Below are 19,512 nucleotides of genomic sequence, written 5' to 3'. Positions count from 1 at the left end.
CAGGCAGGCTGGCTGGCTGGATGGATGGAGGATGGTGGATAGATGGATGGATGGATGGATGGATGGATGGATGATTGTGAATAGATATGTGGTTGGATAAATGGTGGGTGGATAGAAGGATGGATGGAGGATGGTGGATAGATGGATGGATGGATGAATGGATGGGTAGATGGGTGGCAGGCTGGAGAATGGTGGATAGATGGATGGATGGAGGATGGTGGATAGATGTGTGGCTGGATAAATGGTGGGTGGATAGATGGATGGATGGATGGATAGATGGATGGATGGATGGGTGGATAGATGGATGGATGCATAGATGGATGGATGGATGGGTGGATAGATGGATGGATGGATAGATGGTTGCCTGGATGTATGGATGTATGGATGGATGGATGGTTGCCTGGATGGATGGATGGATAGATGGTTGCCTGGATGTATGGATGGATGGATGGATGGATGGCTGGGTGGCTGGGTGGGTGGATGGATTGATGGTTGCCTGGATGGATGGATGGATGGATGGATGAATGGGTGGCTGGGTGGGTGGATGGATGGATGGGTAGTTGGATGGGTGGGCAGATGGGTGGTTGGATGGGCAAATGGGTAGATGGGTGGATGGTTGAATGGTGGATGAATGGGTGGGTGGATGGGTGGAAGGATGGATGGATGGATGGGTGGATGGATGGTTGGCTGTTTGGGTGCATGGGTGGCTGGATGGCTGGATAGAAGGAAGGACTGACAAGGTTCTTTACCTTGGTCCTACTGGTACACTGGCCCAGATCACTCTCTGTGATGGGCCCATCCTGTTCATTGTAGGATGTTGAACAATATTTCTGGTCTCCACCTGCTGCTCACCAATAGCACCACATCCCAAAGTGGGACACCCCCAGTGTCTCTGTACTTTGCCAGTTGTCCTCAGAGGAACATAACTGTCCTTATGGGGGGCCACTAGGTGGTCAGCTTTGGGTGCATGAAGAACAAGGTCTGAGCTTCTATAGCTTTTCTCCCACCAGATGCAGCCTCCTCCAAGGTAGAAGGGGAGAGACTAGCACCTGTCATCTGCCAGTACATGGGGGAATTCAGTGAGCTCTAGGGGCTGGGTCACTGCCTTTGGGATTCGTATCTATAGTGAGATTCTCAATCAATTTTTGCACATCTTACTGCAAAAGCTCTTAGGTGAAGTGTTTCATCTTCTCTTTGAATTTTGCACCTGAGAAAGCTGGTAGGACACTCTGGGAGCACCCTTCGGGAATGATGATGGGATATTCAAAGCATACGAGCCCCCTGGGTTGCATACCCCCCCCCAAAAAAAAGAAAAAGCCAAAAACTTTGCCCTTGTGTGTGACATCGGTCATCTCTTCCTTCAAACGTAATTTTGTTGGGATCCATCTTCCTCTAAGAAGCCCTGTGATGTAACCACAGAGTTATTGTGACCAGAGGTCTCCCATAACCCACCCTAAGAGGAGAATGTCACCACGCAGATGTGCATTTCACACCCACAACCCACCCAAGGTCCTGGCTGAGCCCAGACTGCCTCCAGCGGGCTCAGAACCCACCTCATTCCTGGCTGGACAAAAGCTTCTCACGCAGCCTGTGTTTATAATCACTGTTCAACATCTGTCATTCATCACCCCCCGAAAGTGAAATCAGCAAGGTGTCTGTGTGCCAGCCCCCCAGGCCAAAGTCAAAATTCAAAATCTGGGGGCCCTTTGTTGCTTTGGCAACAGCTGAGGTGGGGGAGGGCTGTAGGAGGAACCGCCCAGGGTGAGCCTCATCTGTCCTTTGCAAACTCAGAGAAGTGGGTGCTCTAAGACAGGTGCCATGCCTCCCCGGGAAGTTCCATGCTGGCCTCTTCTGGAGCCCAGAGCGTTCCCGTCCCTTTCCCAAGTGACATTCATCTGATTTGCTCAGGACCCCCAATATCGACCGGCTGGCGGAGGAGGGTGTGAGACTCACCCAGCACCTGGCGGCCGCCCCGCTCTGCACCCCAAGCAGAGCTGCCTTTCTCACCGGGAGATATGCCCTCCGATCAGGTGGGTGTCCCAGGGACCATGGACAGCAGCTCCAGGCTGCAGCCTGGACCCCATCGCTGCTCTATCTGGGTAGCGATCTCCGAGAGACTGGTAACGTGAAGGCTAATGTGCCCTCCTGTCACCTTCCTGCAGTGTGTGCTCAGAACAGGGTATCCTATGCCCTCACCCCCTCAGGACCCTCAGCCCCCAGTGGCTGTTAAAACCCATGCACAAAGCCAGGCACAGTAGCGCACGCCTGTCATCCCAGCGGTTGGGAGGCTGAGGTAGGAGGATCACGAGTTCAAAGCCAGCCTCAGCCAAAAGGAGGCCCTAAGCAACTCAGTGAGACCCTGTCTCTAAATAAAATGCAAAATAGGGCTGCAGACAGGGCTCAGTGGTTAGGTACCCCTGGGTTAATCAAATGGGAGTCACACACCTCTTCCTGAGGTCTAAATTGTCCCTAGCTGACCTGGGACATGCAGCACGATGCAGTTTCTATGGGAATCATGCTGATACTCAGAGAAAAAAAAATTACTCAGGGAAAAAACACCCAACACAAATGTCTGCATGTCTGGTGCAGGAGAAAGGTTCTTTTCCTTCCGATATTTTCCATGTACCGGCTGTTGTCTCATCAAATTGCCAGGTAGGTGCCCTTGGTAGGCTGTACGGAGGGAGCCTTCTGGGATGGGTTGGCCACCATCATTGGTGGATGAGAAGCAGATATATGGTGATTGACAGGTGATAGACAATGCTCCATAGATGATGATGGTGATACCATCAGTGAAGGAAGACGTATCAATGATGCTCAATTGACAGCAATCCTGTCAATAGATAATAGAGGAACAGGTGATAGCTAATGATGGGTGATAGAGGTATATAGAGGTGACAGACACATAATGCACATACAGGTGACAGATAAATGATGTGTGGATAGAAAGGGGATAGATGCGACATAATGATACCTGGATGATAGGTAATGATAGATAGATAGATAGATAGATAGATACTGGGTCGGTTCTCATGATAAGCAAGGTGTGTCCAACTTATGCAGCTGACATTGGGGCGGATGGTGCTCTGTGGTGGGGTCATGCTGTGCACAATAGCACATTTAACAACCTCTCTGATCTGCACCCACTCATACCCAGAGCACCACCTCCGACCTTCCCCGAGTGCTGACAGCCAGATCCTTGCCCACTGTCCCTTGGTGCCCAGAATCCCTTTGCTAAGACCTGTTCCTGGCAAAGGGAACGTGAACCTTGCTCTGCTGTCGGTTCCACAGGAATGGACAACGATAAGTACCGGGTCCTCTACTGGAACGCGGGCTCTGGCGGGCTTCCTGCCAACGAAACCACTTTTGCAAAAATCCTAAAGCAGCAAGACTATGCCACCGGCCTCGTAGGTATGCGGACGCCTGATTCCCCTCCCATCCAATTGTGGAGGGACCAATTTCCTCCAGAGGAAAAAAAACACTTTCATCCTGCTCCGCCTCTCGAGTCGGTACCTGGCCCGGCTCTGGCGCTCTCGGATGGTTTCCAGTTCAGAAGTTCTCCTCATTGCAGACGGTCAAGGTTCTTTGATATATTCTTTGTCCTCTTTTCTTCTCTGGAGCTGTCTATCTTCTTCAGCCTCAAGGTATCAGAAAGTTCTTCAGAGCCTGGCTCCGCCGCCTGTAATTCCAGTAGCTTGGGAGGCTGAGGCAGGAGGACCGCAAGTTGGAGGCCCACCTCAGCCATTTAGCGAGGGCCTGAGCAACTCAGCGAGACCCTGTCTCTAAAGAAAACACAAAAAGGGCTGGGGATGGGGCTCTCAGTTCAATCCCTGGTACCAAAACCAAAAGCAAATCCTGGCTGAGGTCACTCATGGCCTCCGCTGATTCAGGATCTGCTCTTTTGGAGGTTTTCTTTCCCCTGACCGCATCGAAATGGCCCCGGGGATTTTTGTCCCAGGCAACGCATGCGCCCTTAGTGTGGCTGACCACCCACCCTCACCTGCAGGAAAGTGGCACCAGGGAGTGAGCTGCGCATCCCGCGGGGACCACTGCCACCACCCGATGAACCACGGCTTCGACTACTTCTACGGCCTGCCCTTCACCCTGATCAACGACTGCGACCCCGACAGGCCCCCCGACCTGTGGGTCAGCGTGGCTGCCCGGTTCAGCCGCTACACCCGCGTCCTGGCTCTGGGCGTCCTGACGCTTGCCGCCGCCAAGCTCAGTGGCCTCCTCTCGGTTCCCTGGACGGTAGTCGGGGGCGCGGCCGGCCTCGTCTTCCTCTTCTTCATCACGTGGTTCTCCAGCTGTGGGTTCGTGCGTCGCTGGAACTGCGTGCTCATGCGGAACCACCAGGTCACCGAGCAGCCCATGGATGTGGGGAGCACCACCCGACGGATGCTACAGGAAGCCACGGCCTACATCCAAAGGTGGGGACCCTCACGATGGGGCGGGGGGCAGGTTCTGAGCCATGAGCTACTCTGGGGTCCAATAGCAGCAGGTGTATTGGAAAGGTCCAACCTCACACTTCATTCACAAATGAAAGGAAGCTATCCTTCTTCATGGATACATAGTATTCCACAGTGTATATGCTGCAGGATTTCTTTATGGAGTCACTTTGCCCACGTCTGTCATCCTAGCAGCTTGGGAGGCTGAGGCAGGAGGATGGCAAGTTGGAGGGTAGCCCCAGCAACTTGGCGGGGCCCTAAGAGACTCAGTGAGACTCTGTAAATAAAATATCAAAAGGACTGGGGATGGGACTCAGTGTTGAAGCACCCCTGGGTTCCATCTCTGGTGCTAAAAAAAAGAAGAAAAAGGAAAGGTCCGACCTCTTCCTATGAATTGGTTTCCACACTCACGTCTCTGTATTGAGTTACTGGGGTTGCATTGGAAAGTATCAGAGTAGTGGTCATGCACCGCGGACTCCTTCCAAGGCCTAGGGAATGCCTGAAACCCCGGAGAGTACCCAACCATTCATATATATGTTATAAATCAATATTCATACATATATTATAATATATAGCTATTTCCATATGCATACATACCTATGAAGATATTTAATTTATAAATCAGGGAAAGTCAGAATTAGCAGCACCTAATAATATAATGGAGTAAATGTGGCAATGTTCTCTAGTACGAGGTGGGTGGAGAGGTGTCCCATCCCTCCCTCTCAAAACTTCTTCCTGTACTATACTGACCATGGATGCTGTTTTACTCAGACAAAATTGCCACTGTGACCAAAAGACCCAACAAGAACAATAGAGAAGAAAGAGTTGATTTGGGGCTCATGGTGTCCGAGGTTCAGTCCCTGGTGGCCGACTCCGTGGCTCTGGCCCAAGGGGAGCAGAACAAAATGGTGGAAGGGCTGGAGGAGGACAGCAGCTCAGGACAGGGCACCAGGGAGCAGAGAGAGCTCTGCTCACCAGGGACAGGACAGAGACCCCAAAGGCACAGCCCAGGGACCCCCTCCTCCAGCCACACCCCACCTGCTGCAGTCACCACCCAGTGAGTCCATCCAAGTGGATTAATCCACTGATTAGGTTACACCTCTTATAATCTAATCTTTTTACCTGTGAACTTTCTTACATGGTCTCACCCCTGAATTTTTGGGGGACCCCTCACAGTGAAATCCCAGCAGGTGACCCCAGGTCATGGGTGCATCAGATTCAAGGTCCACTGTGGAGGCCATCATCTCCCGTCCATAATTCAAGTGGTTTTCTTCTTTCAGAAACAAGGACAGGCCCTTTCTCCTCTTTGTGTCCCTGATGCACGTCCACACTCCTCTGGTGACCTCGAAAGCCTTCCTCGGGAGAAGCCGCCATGGTTTATATGGAGACAATGTGGAGGAGATGGACTGGTTTGTAGGTAAGTCAAGATCAAGAATGGGGGAGAGTACACCCCAATCCTGTGCCTTGTTTGTTCACTTATTCCCAGTGATAGTCTAATTTTGCACAAAACCAATCATTTTGCTAGCAATCAGTTTTGTGAGAAGCTGTCGTTCAGCGTCACCCTTAGTGGTTACAGGAAGCAGAGAGACAACGTTAGCTTTCAGCATCGTGGAGAAAAAGGGCTCTGCTTTCGGCGCTTGGGGACACGCTAGAGAGAAGCAAGAACTTGAAAACCCTTCCATCTGTGAGGGTTTCTTGGAGACGTGGAAGCCTCCATAGGTCAGGTGACACGTCCTCGCATGAACTTCCTGACATCTGAGCTACGTGAGAGGCAGATGTTCCCAAGGAGGACAGCAGCTCACATCCCTCGTGAATTGGCCTCTGTGCCTTCAGTGGTAGGAAGGACCGCTGGTCTCCACGGTGCAGGGAGCTACTGCTGTGTTTGCAGGTGTCCCCTGCTCTGCTGATCATGGCCATCATATATTTGACTGCTATTGGTTGTGGTTCCTTCCACCTGGGCCGGAATCTGTCATTGCTTTTCCCTGCCCCGGGCCACCCTCTCACACTTTTATTAGGGCACTTGACCCCCACAGGCACCGCACGTCGAAAGCACGCCTCCTGGCGACATCCTGGATATTTCTTTGCAAGTCTCTCCTGGTTTTCGAGGTGATACGGTGCTCAGCAGACCTGGGCAAAACAGTGTCAGCACCGTGATCACACATGGCCCTGTGAGCTCTGGGCAGGGGGCTCTTTCTGTGACTGTGCAGAATGAGGTGGCTTGCGCACAGAATGGGAAGTGCATGCCACCAGCTGAGACCCGTGTGGGCGCTCCCTCTGACACCTTCCACCTTCTCCACAGGTAAAGTCCTCCATGCCCTTGACGAGAACGGTCTGAAGAACTCCACGCTCACCTATTTTGCCTCTGATCATGGAGGGTTACTGGAGGCCACAGAAGAACACCAGCAGCTGGGGGGGTACAACGGGATCTATAAAGGTGAGGGGCTGGCCACAGGGAGGGACGGGGACAGGGAGGCAGAGGAGCCCACATCTGAGATGCCAGAGCAAGGAGACTACAAAGGGGAGGAGGAGGAGGATAAGTAATGATGATGAAGAGGAGGAGGAGAAGAGATAAGGAGGAGGAGGAGGAGAGGGAAGAGAAGGACTAGGAGATGGTGGAGGAGGATGTGGAAATGGAGGACTAGGAGGACATGGAGGAGTAGGAAGAGCAGAAGGAGAGGGAGGAGGAGGAGGAGATGGAGGAAGAGGAGAAGGAGAGGGAGGAGGAGGAGGAGGAGGAGGAGGAAGAGGAGGGGGTAGTAAAGGAAGAGATGGAGAAGAAGGAGGTGGATGTAGAGATGGAAAGGAGGAAGATGGCGCCCTGCCTTATGCCTGCCTGCTGGGTCCCCACCCCTCACGTCGTCAGCCACACACCTCTTCAGGGTAGGACGGTCCCTGCAGAGGCCCAACCGTGATTGATGTCATCTCCTGGCAGGTGGCAAAGGCATGGGTGGCTGGGAAGGGGGCATCCGAGTCCCTGGGATCTTCCGGTGGCCCGGTGTGCTGCCCGCTGGCCGTGTGATCCAGGAGCCCACCAGCCTGATGGACGTGTTCCCCACCGTGGTCCAGCTGGGGGGCGGCCAGGTGCCCCAGGACAGGTCCGTGTTCACAAGGTCGTCTTCCCTCCCTCCTATGAGCCCCCCTCGCTCTCAGTTCAGGGCTGGAAATGCCACTAAGGAATGCTCTATGACAACTGGGGTGCAGCTCAGTGGTGAGCACCGGCAAAGTTCCCTGGCACTGAGAGACCCTGGGCTCCATGCTCAGCACTAGGGAGGAAGGGAGGGAGGGGACAATCAGTACGCTGGTGCTGACTTGCTCTCAACTGCATTTACAGTGAGTGACTAGTTCTCCTATTTCATGGAAGGTCTAGGGTCCCTCCAACTTCTCACTCCATGGAAGAATTTTTGTATTATATATCAGGGGATCATGAGGTCTCTGAAGACAGATTGGTCACTAGGGTATGTGTGTGTATAAAAATATGTCTCCGTGGAGATTATCTATCTGCCATCTATCTATCTATCATCAACCTATCATTTATCTATCCATCATCTAACTACCTATCCATCATGTTTCTATCTGCTGTCTATCAACATCCCTCCATCTTCCATCTGTGTATCTAACATTTGTTATCGATTCATTGTCTACATCTGTCACCTATCTATCTATCTATCTATCCTCTGTCAATCTGTCTACTGAAGACATTTATTTTAAAGAGCTGGCTCACGGGCGTGTGACAGCCAGTAGTAAATCCAAAAGCCTTGCACTCAGCGAGCAGACTGCACCCCTGGACATTATTTCTATGCCAGTCTTGAGACCAAAAAAATCCCATCTTCTCCAGTAGACCTGTTCTTTGCCTTGAAGGCCTTCAACTACTTAGACAATGCCCACCAACGTTATTGTTGGTTAGCAGCTCAACCTAAACTCAAATGATGTTGGTGGTTGCTCTCATCCACCAAATACCTTCCCAGCCACATGATTACACACCCGGTGCTCTGTGTCTTGGGGTTCTGTGTTGACAATTCCACCAAGTCCACATGGGAAGTACTTTAAGAACTGAGTCATACTGAACACGGACAGATATTTTTCTGGTCTCATTCCCTAAACTACAGCAATTCCATGCAGGAGGAGATCCGTGGGTCCTAGGAGGACATCCTGTCTCCTCATGGAACAGATGTAGGCACCCTTGGGTTTGGGTATCCACAGGGGTCCTGGCACCGAGCCTCCCTGGGACCCTGAGGGACAACTCCAACTAAAAATAAAATAACAGGGCTGGGGACCTTGAGCTCAGGGGTGAGCACCTGGGTTCCACCCCCAGCACTGCAAAAATAAATTAATAGGCTTAAAATATTTTTTTGAGGAAAACACTTGCATTTCTACATTCAATATTCAGATTTTTTTAAAATCACAAAGCAGGACTTCCTGGCTGTCTGGCTGGACTCAGGAGACTCTGCATGCATATCCAGGGTCATGGCAGGGTGCGGGCGGGTGTGCATAATGGTTAGGGGGTGCTGCCTATGAGATGGCGTTGTGTCTTAGAATACCACAGGCCTCTTGTTAGAATACCCAGCGCCACTCGGTTGAGGAGTCTCCGTGACACACTCATCTGGGGCCCTTCTAGCCCCGGGCTCGCATCCCCCCACTGGCCGTCACTGCTCCTGAGCATCCTTGGTCTGACCTCGCCCTTGCTCTCTGCATCAATCAGGGTGATTGACGGCCGCAGCCTGGTACCGCTGCTGCGAGGAGATGTGGAGCACTCTGAGCACGAGTTCCTCTTCCACTACTGTGGACAGTTCCTGCACGCGGCCCGCTGGCATCACAGGGAGAGTGAGTACCGCAGGTCCTGCTGCCGGGTGCCAGGGGGCGCTGGGAGATGCAGCCGGAGGAGGGAGGAAGATGGATAGATGGATGGATGGATGGATGGATGGATGGATGGATGGGTGGATATGTGGGCAGGAAGATAGATAGATAGATAGATAGATAGATAGATAGATAGATAGATAGATAGATAGATGGAATACATAGATAGATGATGAGTGGATGGGTAGATGGGTACATGGATGGATGGATGGATGGATGGATGATGGATGGTAGATGGATGGATGGATGGATGGATACATGGATACATGGATGGATGGGGGAATGGATGAATAGATGGATGGATTAGTGGGTGGAAGGATAGATGGATGGACGAGTGGGTGGATGGATGGATGGATGGATGATAGATGGATGGATGGATAGATGGATGATGGATTGGTGGATAGATGGGTGGATCACTAGCTAGCTAGATGATGGATGGTTGGATGGATAGATGGATGGATGGACGGGTAGATAGATGATGGTGAGTGGGTGGATAGATGTATTGTGGATGGATGGATGGATGGGAGGGTGGATGGATAGATGGATGGTGGATTGGTGGATGGATGGATGGGCAGGAGGGTGAATAGATAGATGATGGGTGGATGGATGGATAGATGAATGGATGGATAGATGGAAGGGTGGATAGATAGATAGTGAATGGATGGATAGATAGATAGATAATAATGGATGGATGGATAAATGGATGTTGGATGGGTGGGTGGATAGATGGATGGTTGGATGGATAGATGAGCAGGAGACTAGATAGATAGATACATAGATAGATACATAGATAGATGATGAATAGATGAGTGGATGGGTAGATGGATAGGTAGATAGACAGATGCTATGTGGATGGATAGACATAGAGATGGATCTAAAGAATAGGTATATGCACAGCTGATCTAGGGGGGTCCCCTGCTTTTGTCTAGTTATTTTGATGTACATGCTAATCTCATCTGAAAACCTGCGTTCACAGGGACATCCAGACTCCCATCAGGATGATTGATAGAAGCACAGATACACAGATGTTCCGTGGAAAGATTGCTAGGTGATAGACAAGGAGAGATGATTGGCCATCAAACAGAGATACACAGATGCGCAGACAGGTGGTGATGATTGACAGATGGGTGCAGAGAGTCAGACATATAGATAGATAGAATGGTTGGGTGCTGGCAGAGATGATTGACAGGTACACAGACTCACAGATAATGAATAGCTGGACAGATAGGTAGGTAGATGATGGATATGGATGGATGGATGGATGGATAGATAGATAGATAGATAGATAGATAGATAGATAGATAGATAATTAACAGAAGTTAGGAAGGTAAAGAGACAGAGTAGAAAAAATAGATGATAGATTATTGGTGGACAGACAGCCGGACCTAGATGACTGATAAATGCACAGAGGTTTTACATATATATATATCTGTCTGTCAACCCCCCCCCACCATGTCTATACATATATCACCTGTCCTGCGCGGATCCCCCCTGTGTCCGACCATCTGTCCATCCCCGAGTCCCTCTGCCGCCTACCCTGTCTGCCGGGGCGCAAGCCCATAGACACCGGCGACCTGGACAGGGACGTGGGGCGCAGGGCCACCCTGAGCCGCGCCGCTGTTGCCGCTATGCCCACAGGTAGGAGGCTCTGGAAGGTCCACTACACGACACCGAGGTTCCAGCCCGCGGGCTCGGGCGTCTGCGGGGACCAGCATCTGTGCCCCTGCTCCGGGGATGGCGTCACCCAGCACAGCCCGCCCCTGCTCTTCGACCTCTCCAGCGACCCTTCCGAGGCCCGGCCACTGTCCCCCGACTCGGAGCCGCTGTTCCACGCCGTGGTCCAGCGCGTGGGCGAGGCCGTGGCGCGGCACCGGGGGACCCTGCGCCCTGTCCCGCAGCAGCTGACCCTGGGCAACGTCCTGTGGAAGCCGTGGCTGCAGCCCTGCTGCGGCACCTTCCCCTTCTGCTCCTGCAGCAGCGACGACGGGGACAGCTCCTCCCAAGAGCCAGCGCCATGAGAAGGTGTCCCAGGGCCACCAGGGGACAGCGTCTCCAAGGAGACCCCTCCCCCGTTCCCCCCTTGAGAACCCTGCGGCAGCCGGGAGTGGGTCACTGAGCCATCTTGCTCTGAGAGGATTCCAGGGACCACCCCTCTCCTGACCCTGGGGTCTCACGGGGGCTGACTTCCTGTCCCCTCAGCTGCCAATCACCGCAGAGCTGCATTGGGAACACCCAGCCTGACCACAGGCCAGGCAAACGGGTCTGCACCCAGTCCACTTTGGTTGGCCGAGTAAAGATCCTGTTCTGTGCTTAGGAATCAGTGATCGCTGAGGATTGACCCTCATGGTCACCTCTTGGGGTCACTGTCTTGGTACCCTTGCTGTGTGACTTAGAAATTGCCTCCAGGCTATCCACAAAAGTCCCAGAGAATAAGAAAACTTTCAACAAGATTGCAGGATAATGTCTCCCAGGAAATGGGAGGCCCAGAGGGACACAAGTTCATCCCAACTTCCTGCTGTACTGCCCTAACTATGGGAGAGTGGGCCCCATGGTGTCAGGAGGGTTGCTGCAGCTCTGGCCCTCCCATACCCAATCCAGGCAATAGGATAGAGCCAGAACTAAGAGGCCTCCTCTCCTCTGAGTCTGTCCCTGTGAAGGATAATTATCACAGAACCCACAACTTTTGGCTTTCAGCTCTCTGTAGAGAGAACCGGAAATTGAGAAATACCTGGCTCTCGTGAAGCGAGAGTAAGTCTCTGCGGCATATAAATGAGAACAGCTTCCTTGAGTGGGCCAAGGTTTTTGATGTATCACTAAAACTGCCAGAAGAAACACCCTTTATCTCATCCTGCTGGGAAGCACACGCAAATACCAGTACCTGTTATTAGCAAACGATCGTCAAAAGAGCAGAAGGCCTCTGGATGTATGGTTTCCACCTTGGACAAAGCCCTAGAGCCTTCAGATAGATCAAAGAAAGGCACCTTGCATGCTTCAATTATTTAAAGTCGTGGTGGCACACACCTGTAATCCCACTGGCTCTGGAGGCTGCGGCAGGAGGATCACCAGTTGGAGGCCAGCCTCGGCAACTTAGCAAGACTCCTGTCTCAAATTTTTTTAAAAAGGGGGCTGGGGATGTGGCTCAGTGGTTAAGCACCCCTGAGTTTAAAAAATAAATTAAAAATCCAGAGCTTTCGTACCAGGGACCAAGTGAGAGCAGTATTCGAGGGAACAGGGAGGCAGGGAGGTTTGTGAGGTCCTGCAGCACAGAAATGCAACCCAGCTAACACAGAGTAAGCATTATTTCTTGCATTGATCCACATAGCAAGGAAATCAAGGGACAATCAGCACATATAGGTTTGGGGACTAGAAACTTACACTGGCTGAATAGCCCTCTCTCAGTGAGCCTATTCCAATTTGCACATGGCCTAACATCCTATAAGGGCCCCCTCTAACATATCTCTTAGCATGTAAATGTGGGTCTTGCTGAGGCCAGTTACTTCCGGGCGGGCAGCTATGGTCAGATCTCCCTGCACCTGTTCCCAGCTCTCCCATTGCTGGTCTTGAACAAAGAACTTCTTTGGCGAGGGTCTTCCTGCCACTCATCTCAAGCACAGGACATGCATTCCTGTTCTGTCTCTAGCCACCAACTAGAAATTGGACCCAACCAAGGAGCCACTGTGATACCCAGCCATGGAAGCTTCTGCCACCCAGAGATCAGGGGGGCAGAGTGTCTCCCTGGGCGAGGGTCCCAGACAAGGGCGGAGGGTTCTGCTAACCAGGCAGCTGACCCTACCTGCCCTGGCTCTTAAAGTCCTTGGAGGGAAATGAATTATAGGTAGAGGGTTTTGTTCTGGTTTAGATCCAGAATGTCCTTCAAAGTCTCTTGTGTTGAAAGTGTGGTCCCCAGGGCAAGAGTGCAGAGGTAGGCTTTGGGGGGGTGATTGGATCTCGAGAGCTCTGAGCTCATCAGTGGGTTAGTCCACTGAGGGCTGAACGGGTGACTGGGAGATGGTAGGATGTGGAACCTACTTGGAGGAAATGCTTCCTTGGGGGTGTGGCCTTGGGGACTATATCCTGTCCCTGGCTTTTCTTCCCCCATCTCTCCTTCCTCCTGCCCTGTCCTAAGCTGAGTTCCTCCTCCACACCCTTCCACCATGATGGTCTGCCTTACTTCAGACCCAGAGCCCTGAGCCAGCCAACTACGGACAGAGATCTGTGAAACTGTGAACCAAAATAAATCTAAGTTGCTTGGCTCAGGTATTTTGTCACAGCAACAAAGAACTGAAGAACACATTATTCTTGTGCCCGACCCCTTCTCTCTCCAACCCCTGGCTTCCTGGCTGCCCTGTCCTGAGCTGCTCTCCTCTTCCAGGCCGTTCTGCCATTTTGTTCTGTTCCCCTTGGGCCAGAGCCATGGAGTCGGCCAACCATGGACCAAAACTCGGACACCAGGAGCCAAAATAAACCTTTCTTCCTCTCAATTGGTCTCGCCAGTTTTTTTGTCACAGTGATGGAAAGTTAAGCCAAGTTCTTTGCTGGCTGGATTTAACCTGCAGCCACAGGGAATGTGAGCCAAGGGAAGTGGTGCATAGAGTTCAGGCTTCAGAATCCATCCGGGAGAACATCTAGAGGAACAGGGAAGTCCCAACACAAATTAAAGTGACAAAATAGCAACTGTCATGGAGCATGGGCTGCAAGAGCTCCCTCATCTTTTACCTGATTTAGGTTGGTTTTGGATAAAACCACTCCATCAAACTGGAAAACATTCAAATTGATGCTGTTGTAGTCAGATCTTACCACATGGTGACCACAAGTCTCAACAAGAATAACTTAGAGGAGGGAAAGTGTATTTTGGGATCATGGTGTCCAAGGTTCAGTCCATGGTTGGCCAACTCCATGGCTCTGGCCCAAGAGGAGGCAGAAACAATGGGTACAGAGGATACAAGGCCATTTCTCAGGACTCTGAAATTCTGATAGATTCTCCCTGGGTGGTTTCATTTGTTCCTGTAGTCCACGTTCAAAATTCTTCTCCTACGTACACCCCCTGACTTTGAGTAACTTACCAGATTTTTGCCATTTATTCATGGAGAGAAAATGAATTAACAAATTCTCCTCTTGGAAATCCTAGATGGCAGTCACGAACTCACTGCTTAAATGATTAGAGAGGACTAGAGGAGACTGGGAACAAGAATGTCTTAAATGAGAGAAGAGTATGTTCTTTCCTAGATAATATGGGCTCTACCATTTTTAACAGGTAAAGTTGGCTTCATGGTCTCAAGATGACTGCCACAGTATGACACATCTCATACACATTCCAGCAGGAGGAAGGTAGGAGGGTAACTGCAGGATGCCAGGCAGTTGTTGAGTCCACACCTGAAGGGGAAGCCTTGAGTCATTTTGACTCCATTGGGCAGCTATTGATCTATATTTCTGGACTTTTTTATAGGTTATAATCTGGTACACATTATAAAATCAGCTACTTTCCAAGGGAGCCCATCATGAAGGGGAGCATGATCCCTCCTCTTCCTCAGTTCTGGGATCAGCAATGAAATGAATCCCGAATCAGGGGCATTTTACAAAAAATTATTCAGGAATTTTCAAAACTCAATCTCATGAAAAAAAATCACAATTTAAATGTATTTTTAGCTAATATGTACAAACATAAAAATTATACATATTTATGGGGTACCAGGAGATGTTTCACTACATGAGTATGTTGCATAATGTTTAAATCTGGGTAAACAACTATCTTTCTATATGTCTATCATTTCTTTATGATAAAAACATGCAAATTCCTTCTCACTTTTCCAAATGTGCCAGACATTATTGTTATTAACAGTCATGCTCAGGTGCAATAGTACATCACAAAGTTACTACTAATTAACAATAAGTTGATACTCACTGATCAACCTTTCTCCATCAAAATACCAAAACAAAAGAAAAGCAAAATAACTTCCTTACACACAGGAACAAAAATTTCTTAAAGCAGTGAAAGATCTCTGTAATGAAAAATTATAAAACATTGAGGAAAGAAACTGGACACACAGTCATACACAGAAAAAGGCATCCCATGTTCATGGATAGGAAGACTCAATATTGTTAAAATGCCCATACTACCCCAAGCCAGGTACAAATTCAATGCAATTTCTATCAAAGAACTGATGAACTAGAGAAAACAATCCTAAAATTCCTAGGAGTCAAAAAAAAAAAAAAAATCCCAAAAGAGGCAAAGGTGTTTTGAGCAAAAAGAATGAAGTAGGAGGTGTTCTATGTACCGACTTAAAAATACACAACATTGGGACTGGGGTTGGGGCTCAGCACATGGAGACACTGGGTTTGGTCCTCAGCACCACATAAAAATTTTAAAAAATGAAATACAGGTCTTGGGTCCAATGACAAGAAAAAAATATTTAAAAAAATACACAACAAAGTGGCAGTCATCAAAACAGCATGGTAGTGGCATGCATTCAGGAGCACAGAGCAAGTAAACAGAAAATAAAAAATTTAACTGGATCCTACAGCCATTTTTTTCAACAATGACACTATTTCACCATTTGACTGGATCATTCAGTGGTGGGGTCCTTCCTGGGCAGTATAGGATATTGAGCCACATCTCAGTTTCAACCCATTGAGGCCATTAGCTCTTACCTGCCAAGTGTGACACTCAACATCAGTCCCCTGTAGACTCCTAGGGTCTGAATGTGTCCCCCAATGTCAGGTGCTGGTAATAGAATCCACAATACAAGTGTTCAGAGTGTGGACTTTGGGGCAGTGTTGAGGTCCTGAGGCTCCCCCATTGTGAATGGGTGAATGCAATTTGAAAAGATTTTTCTGGGAGGGAGTTTGGTTTCTCTTGGCCCTTCTGTTCCTCCCCTCTGGTAGATGCAACAACAAATTCCCTTGTTGAACGTAGACAACAGCCCTCACCAGACACTGAGCCAGGTGACACTGTCACCTTGGACTTCCCAGCAGACTTGAGTCACTGTCTGCGTTGGTGATGTGCGTTGAAGAGCAAGGCTTGGCAGACATCTGGAGAGCTTAAATATGGAATAGGTGCGAGGAATAATTATATTTAATTTTTCTAGGTGAGGTAACAGTGAAGCAGTTATGCAGAAGGATCTCCTAATTCCTAGGAGTTGCAGGTTGAAAATCTTCAGAGCTGAAGAATCACAAGTTATTTTGAAATGGCTCAACAAAAAAAATATATAACAAAGAAACATGTCAAGCTAACATGATAAAATGCTAGCCATTGTTGAGTTTAAGGGCAGTGCAGAACGGTATTCTTTTTTCCTTCTTTAAACTTTTCTGTATTTTGTTTAATTTCTTCCATAAAAATAGAAATAAATCAAAGTAGAAAGGAATGAGCATATCAATTATCATCTCAAAGGTCTATAAAATTAGACCTTATTATGTAGTTTTTAAAATTTTTCTGATGTGACCAAAAGACCTGACAAGAACAAATTTAGAGGAGAAGTTGATTTGTGGCTCATGGTTTCTGAGGTTCAGTCCATGGTTGGCCGACTCCATGGCTCTGGCCCAAGGGGAGCAGAACAAAATGGCGGAAGGGCCTGGAGGAGGAGAGCAGCTCAGGACAGGGCACCAGGGAGCAGAGAGAGCTCTGTTCACCAGGGACAGGATAGAAACCCCAAAGGCACAGCCCAGGGACCCCCTCCTCCAGCCACACCCCACCTGCTACAGTACCATCCAGTCAGTCCATTCAAGTGGATTAATCCACTGATTGGATTATAGCTCTCACTATCCCATCATTTCACCTCTGAACATTCTTGCAGTGTCTCATTTATGAGCTTTGAGGGACATCTCATGACTATACCATAACACTATTCATGGAGGATCCATTCCAAGAACCCAAAGATAAAATCTGCAGGTGCTCAATCTTTTATATAAAAGGTTATTACATTTGCATAGAAGCTCCACACATTAAACTTCACACAGTATATGTCTCTAGATGACTTATAATACCTAATACAGAGGAAAATCTCTCTAAATAGTTACTATTTTGCATCGTTTAACAATAATGACAAAAATCTGCATATTTTCAATATAGATATAATTTTCTAATTAAATATCTTCCATCCATCGGTTGAATCTAGTGATGCAGAGTCCGCAAGATGAAGGGCCAATATTTCAAATTCATCAAAGACACCATCGAGAGAGAGAGAGAGAGAAAGACAAGCCCCAGATTGGGAAGAGGTATTCCCTCTGCACATAACCAACAAAGGACTAGTATATACTGTACATAAAGAAAGGCTATAAAGGGATTAGAAACCAGACCAGCCACAGAGAAATAAGGGGAGCATTCAACAGAGACCACAAGACAAATGCAAATTTAAATCTGAATGAGGCACAACTACCTATCCTCTAGAATAGCTTACGCTGCAAGAATGGATGAGGTCCAGTACCTAGAGGGGACGTGGAATGCCCTCAATGTCACAATGTTGCTGGTGGAGTGCAAATTGCTTTGACCACTTTAGCAGTAGCTATTGAAGGAGATTACTATTATTTTAAAGATCTACCATTTGGGATGCGGTGGGCATTCTGAAGGAATCAGAAGCCACTCTGACAACAGACAAGGATTTCATGGTAGCATCATTTATAAGTGTCCTAAACAAGTACTCATCAATGAGAGAAAGCACATGTAGTTAGATGCCAATCAATGGGTGAACGGTCAAAGAAGATGGGGTACATATATACCATGGAATATTATGCAGCTATAAAAAAGAGGGAGACCCCATCATTTGCAGCCACATGGTGAAAGTGGAGGACATCATATTCTGTGAAATAAGCCAGGCACAGAAAGAGAAGTACTGCATGTTTTGGGTTAGCACGTGCCATGCATATGCATGTATGAAAACATCTTGCTGAATCCCATTAAGATGTATAGTTAACAGGTGCAACATAGGAAAATACTCCAGAAAAACAAACCAGAAAGGATTAATAAAATGCGGGAGATTCGTACATTAGAATATGGCACCATAATAAAAAAATTTTTTTGCCATATAAAGCTAGGCATGGAATTCCTCTATTTTCATGAAATTCCAGAGTAGGGCAAGATCAGTCAATGATGTTAGAGTGCAGGAGATTGGTTCCCTTTGGGGAGAGTGACTCGGGAGATTTGGGAGGGATGCTTTGTGATTTGTACCCACGATGCCCCAGGGCAAATGTCAGTCCTTTCAACTTCTAGCTTGAGAGATTCAGTTTTAAGATCAAGCTGCCTCCGTTTCCCCAACTTTGTGGTGCTGAGAATTAAATCCAGGGGGCGCTTAATCACAGAGCCACATTCCCAGCCCTTTTTATTTATTTATTTTTTAATTTAGAGACAAGGTCTTGCTAAGTTGCTCAGGGCCTCATTAAGTTGCTGGGGCTGGCCTCCAACTTGAGATCCTCCTGCCTCAGCCTCCAGAGCCACTGGTATGACAGGTGTGCATTGTTGAGAGTCACAGCTGAAGGGGTCCCAGCAAACTTCCAGCTGCCAGCTGATTGGCTCCTCTGTGGTGATGCTCATTGGGCTGTTTCCCCGCCCTTTCAGACCACGGAGCTGCTCATTGGGGGAATTTTTTTTCACCCAACCAATCGGCCTCAAGAGCAGGAGGAGTGGGAGGTGGAGAGGCTTGTGGGAAGCCGGTGGTGGCAGTTGGGCTCTGAGGGAATTCCTGAAGAGCTGTGTGGGGCAGTGTGTGTGTTCTAAAAATAAAGTTCGTTTCTTTTGACAAGTGGCTCCTGAATTGTGCCCAGCCAGACTGCGGCAGTGCATCACAGTGCCCAGGGCCATAGTTTTCAAACTCTACCCCTCTCCACCATCTCAAATGGTGACATTTGTTTTCAGGCAATAACATTATTTTATACCTTTTATATTTTTTTCTTTTTGGGGTGCTGGGGAGCAAACCTAGGAACTCAGGTCCCAAAGCTCATGTACCACTGAGCTACACCCCAGCCCTATTTTGTGTTCCTCATGCAGATGTTTTGGGATTCTTTCAAGCATTTTCAAACTTCTCATGCATTGATTGATTGCATATCTTAGCCTACAGAGGTAACTCCATAACCATGCAATGAAGGAACAAATAAATGTAATTGAGAACACAGAGCCCCAAATCCAAAAGCTCCTCTAAGAAAAACCTTAAAAGACTTCAGAGGGACCATAAGTAAAGATGCTTGGCATTTTGCCACCACCAGGGTTTCTGAAAAATCCACCGGA

At 48.9% G+C, this 19,512-nt stretch overlaps 1 protein-coding gene across 3 annotated transcripts in view; it reads left to right on the top strand.

Moving 5' to 3' along the window:
• LOC107160193 (arylsulfatase D-like) overlaps positions 1-13,780 on the top strand; it is a 22,174-nt gene extending 8,394 nt beyond the window's left edge. The window contains exons 3-10 of one of the 3 annotated variants that reach the window (XM_015506841.2): positions 1,909-2,030; positions 3,289-3,408; positions 4,004-4,427; positions 5,726-5,862; positions 6,745-6,879; positions 7,378-7,540; positions 9,145-9,266; positions 10,938-13,780. In XM_015506841.2, the coding sequence (XP_015362327.2) occupies positions 1,909-2,030; positions 3,289-3,408; positions 4,004-4,427; positions 5,726-5,862; positions 6,745-6,879; positions 7,378-7,540; positions 9,145-9,266; positions 10,938-11,317 (1,603 nt within the window). In that variant the 3' untranslated portion in view covers positions 11,318-13,780. Of the gene's footprint in view, positions 1-1,908; positions 2,031-3,288; positions 3,409-4,003; positions 4,428-5,725; positions 5,863-6,744; positions 6,880-7,377; positions 7,541-9,144; positions 9,267-10,275; positions 10,789-10,937 lie in introns of those variants that run through there. The other 2 variants (XM_048784662.1, XM_048784661.1) reach the window with 2 other exon arrangements.
• The last annotated feature ends 5,732 nt before the right edge of the window (positions 13,781-19,512 follow it).

The sequence above is a fragment of the Marmota marmota genome, unplaced genomic scaffold (assembly GCF_001458135.2).
Source record: "Marmota marmota marmota unplaced genomic scaffold, marMar, whole genome shotgun sequence".
NCBI lineage: Eukaryota > Metazoa > Chordata > Mammalia > Rodentia > Sciuridae > Marmota > Marmota marmota.
This window is presented reverse-complemented; position numbering and strand designations above follow the sequence as displayed.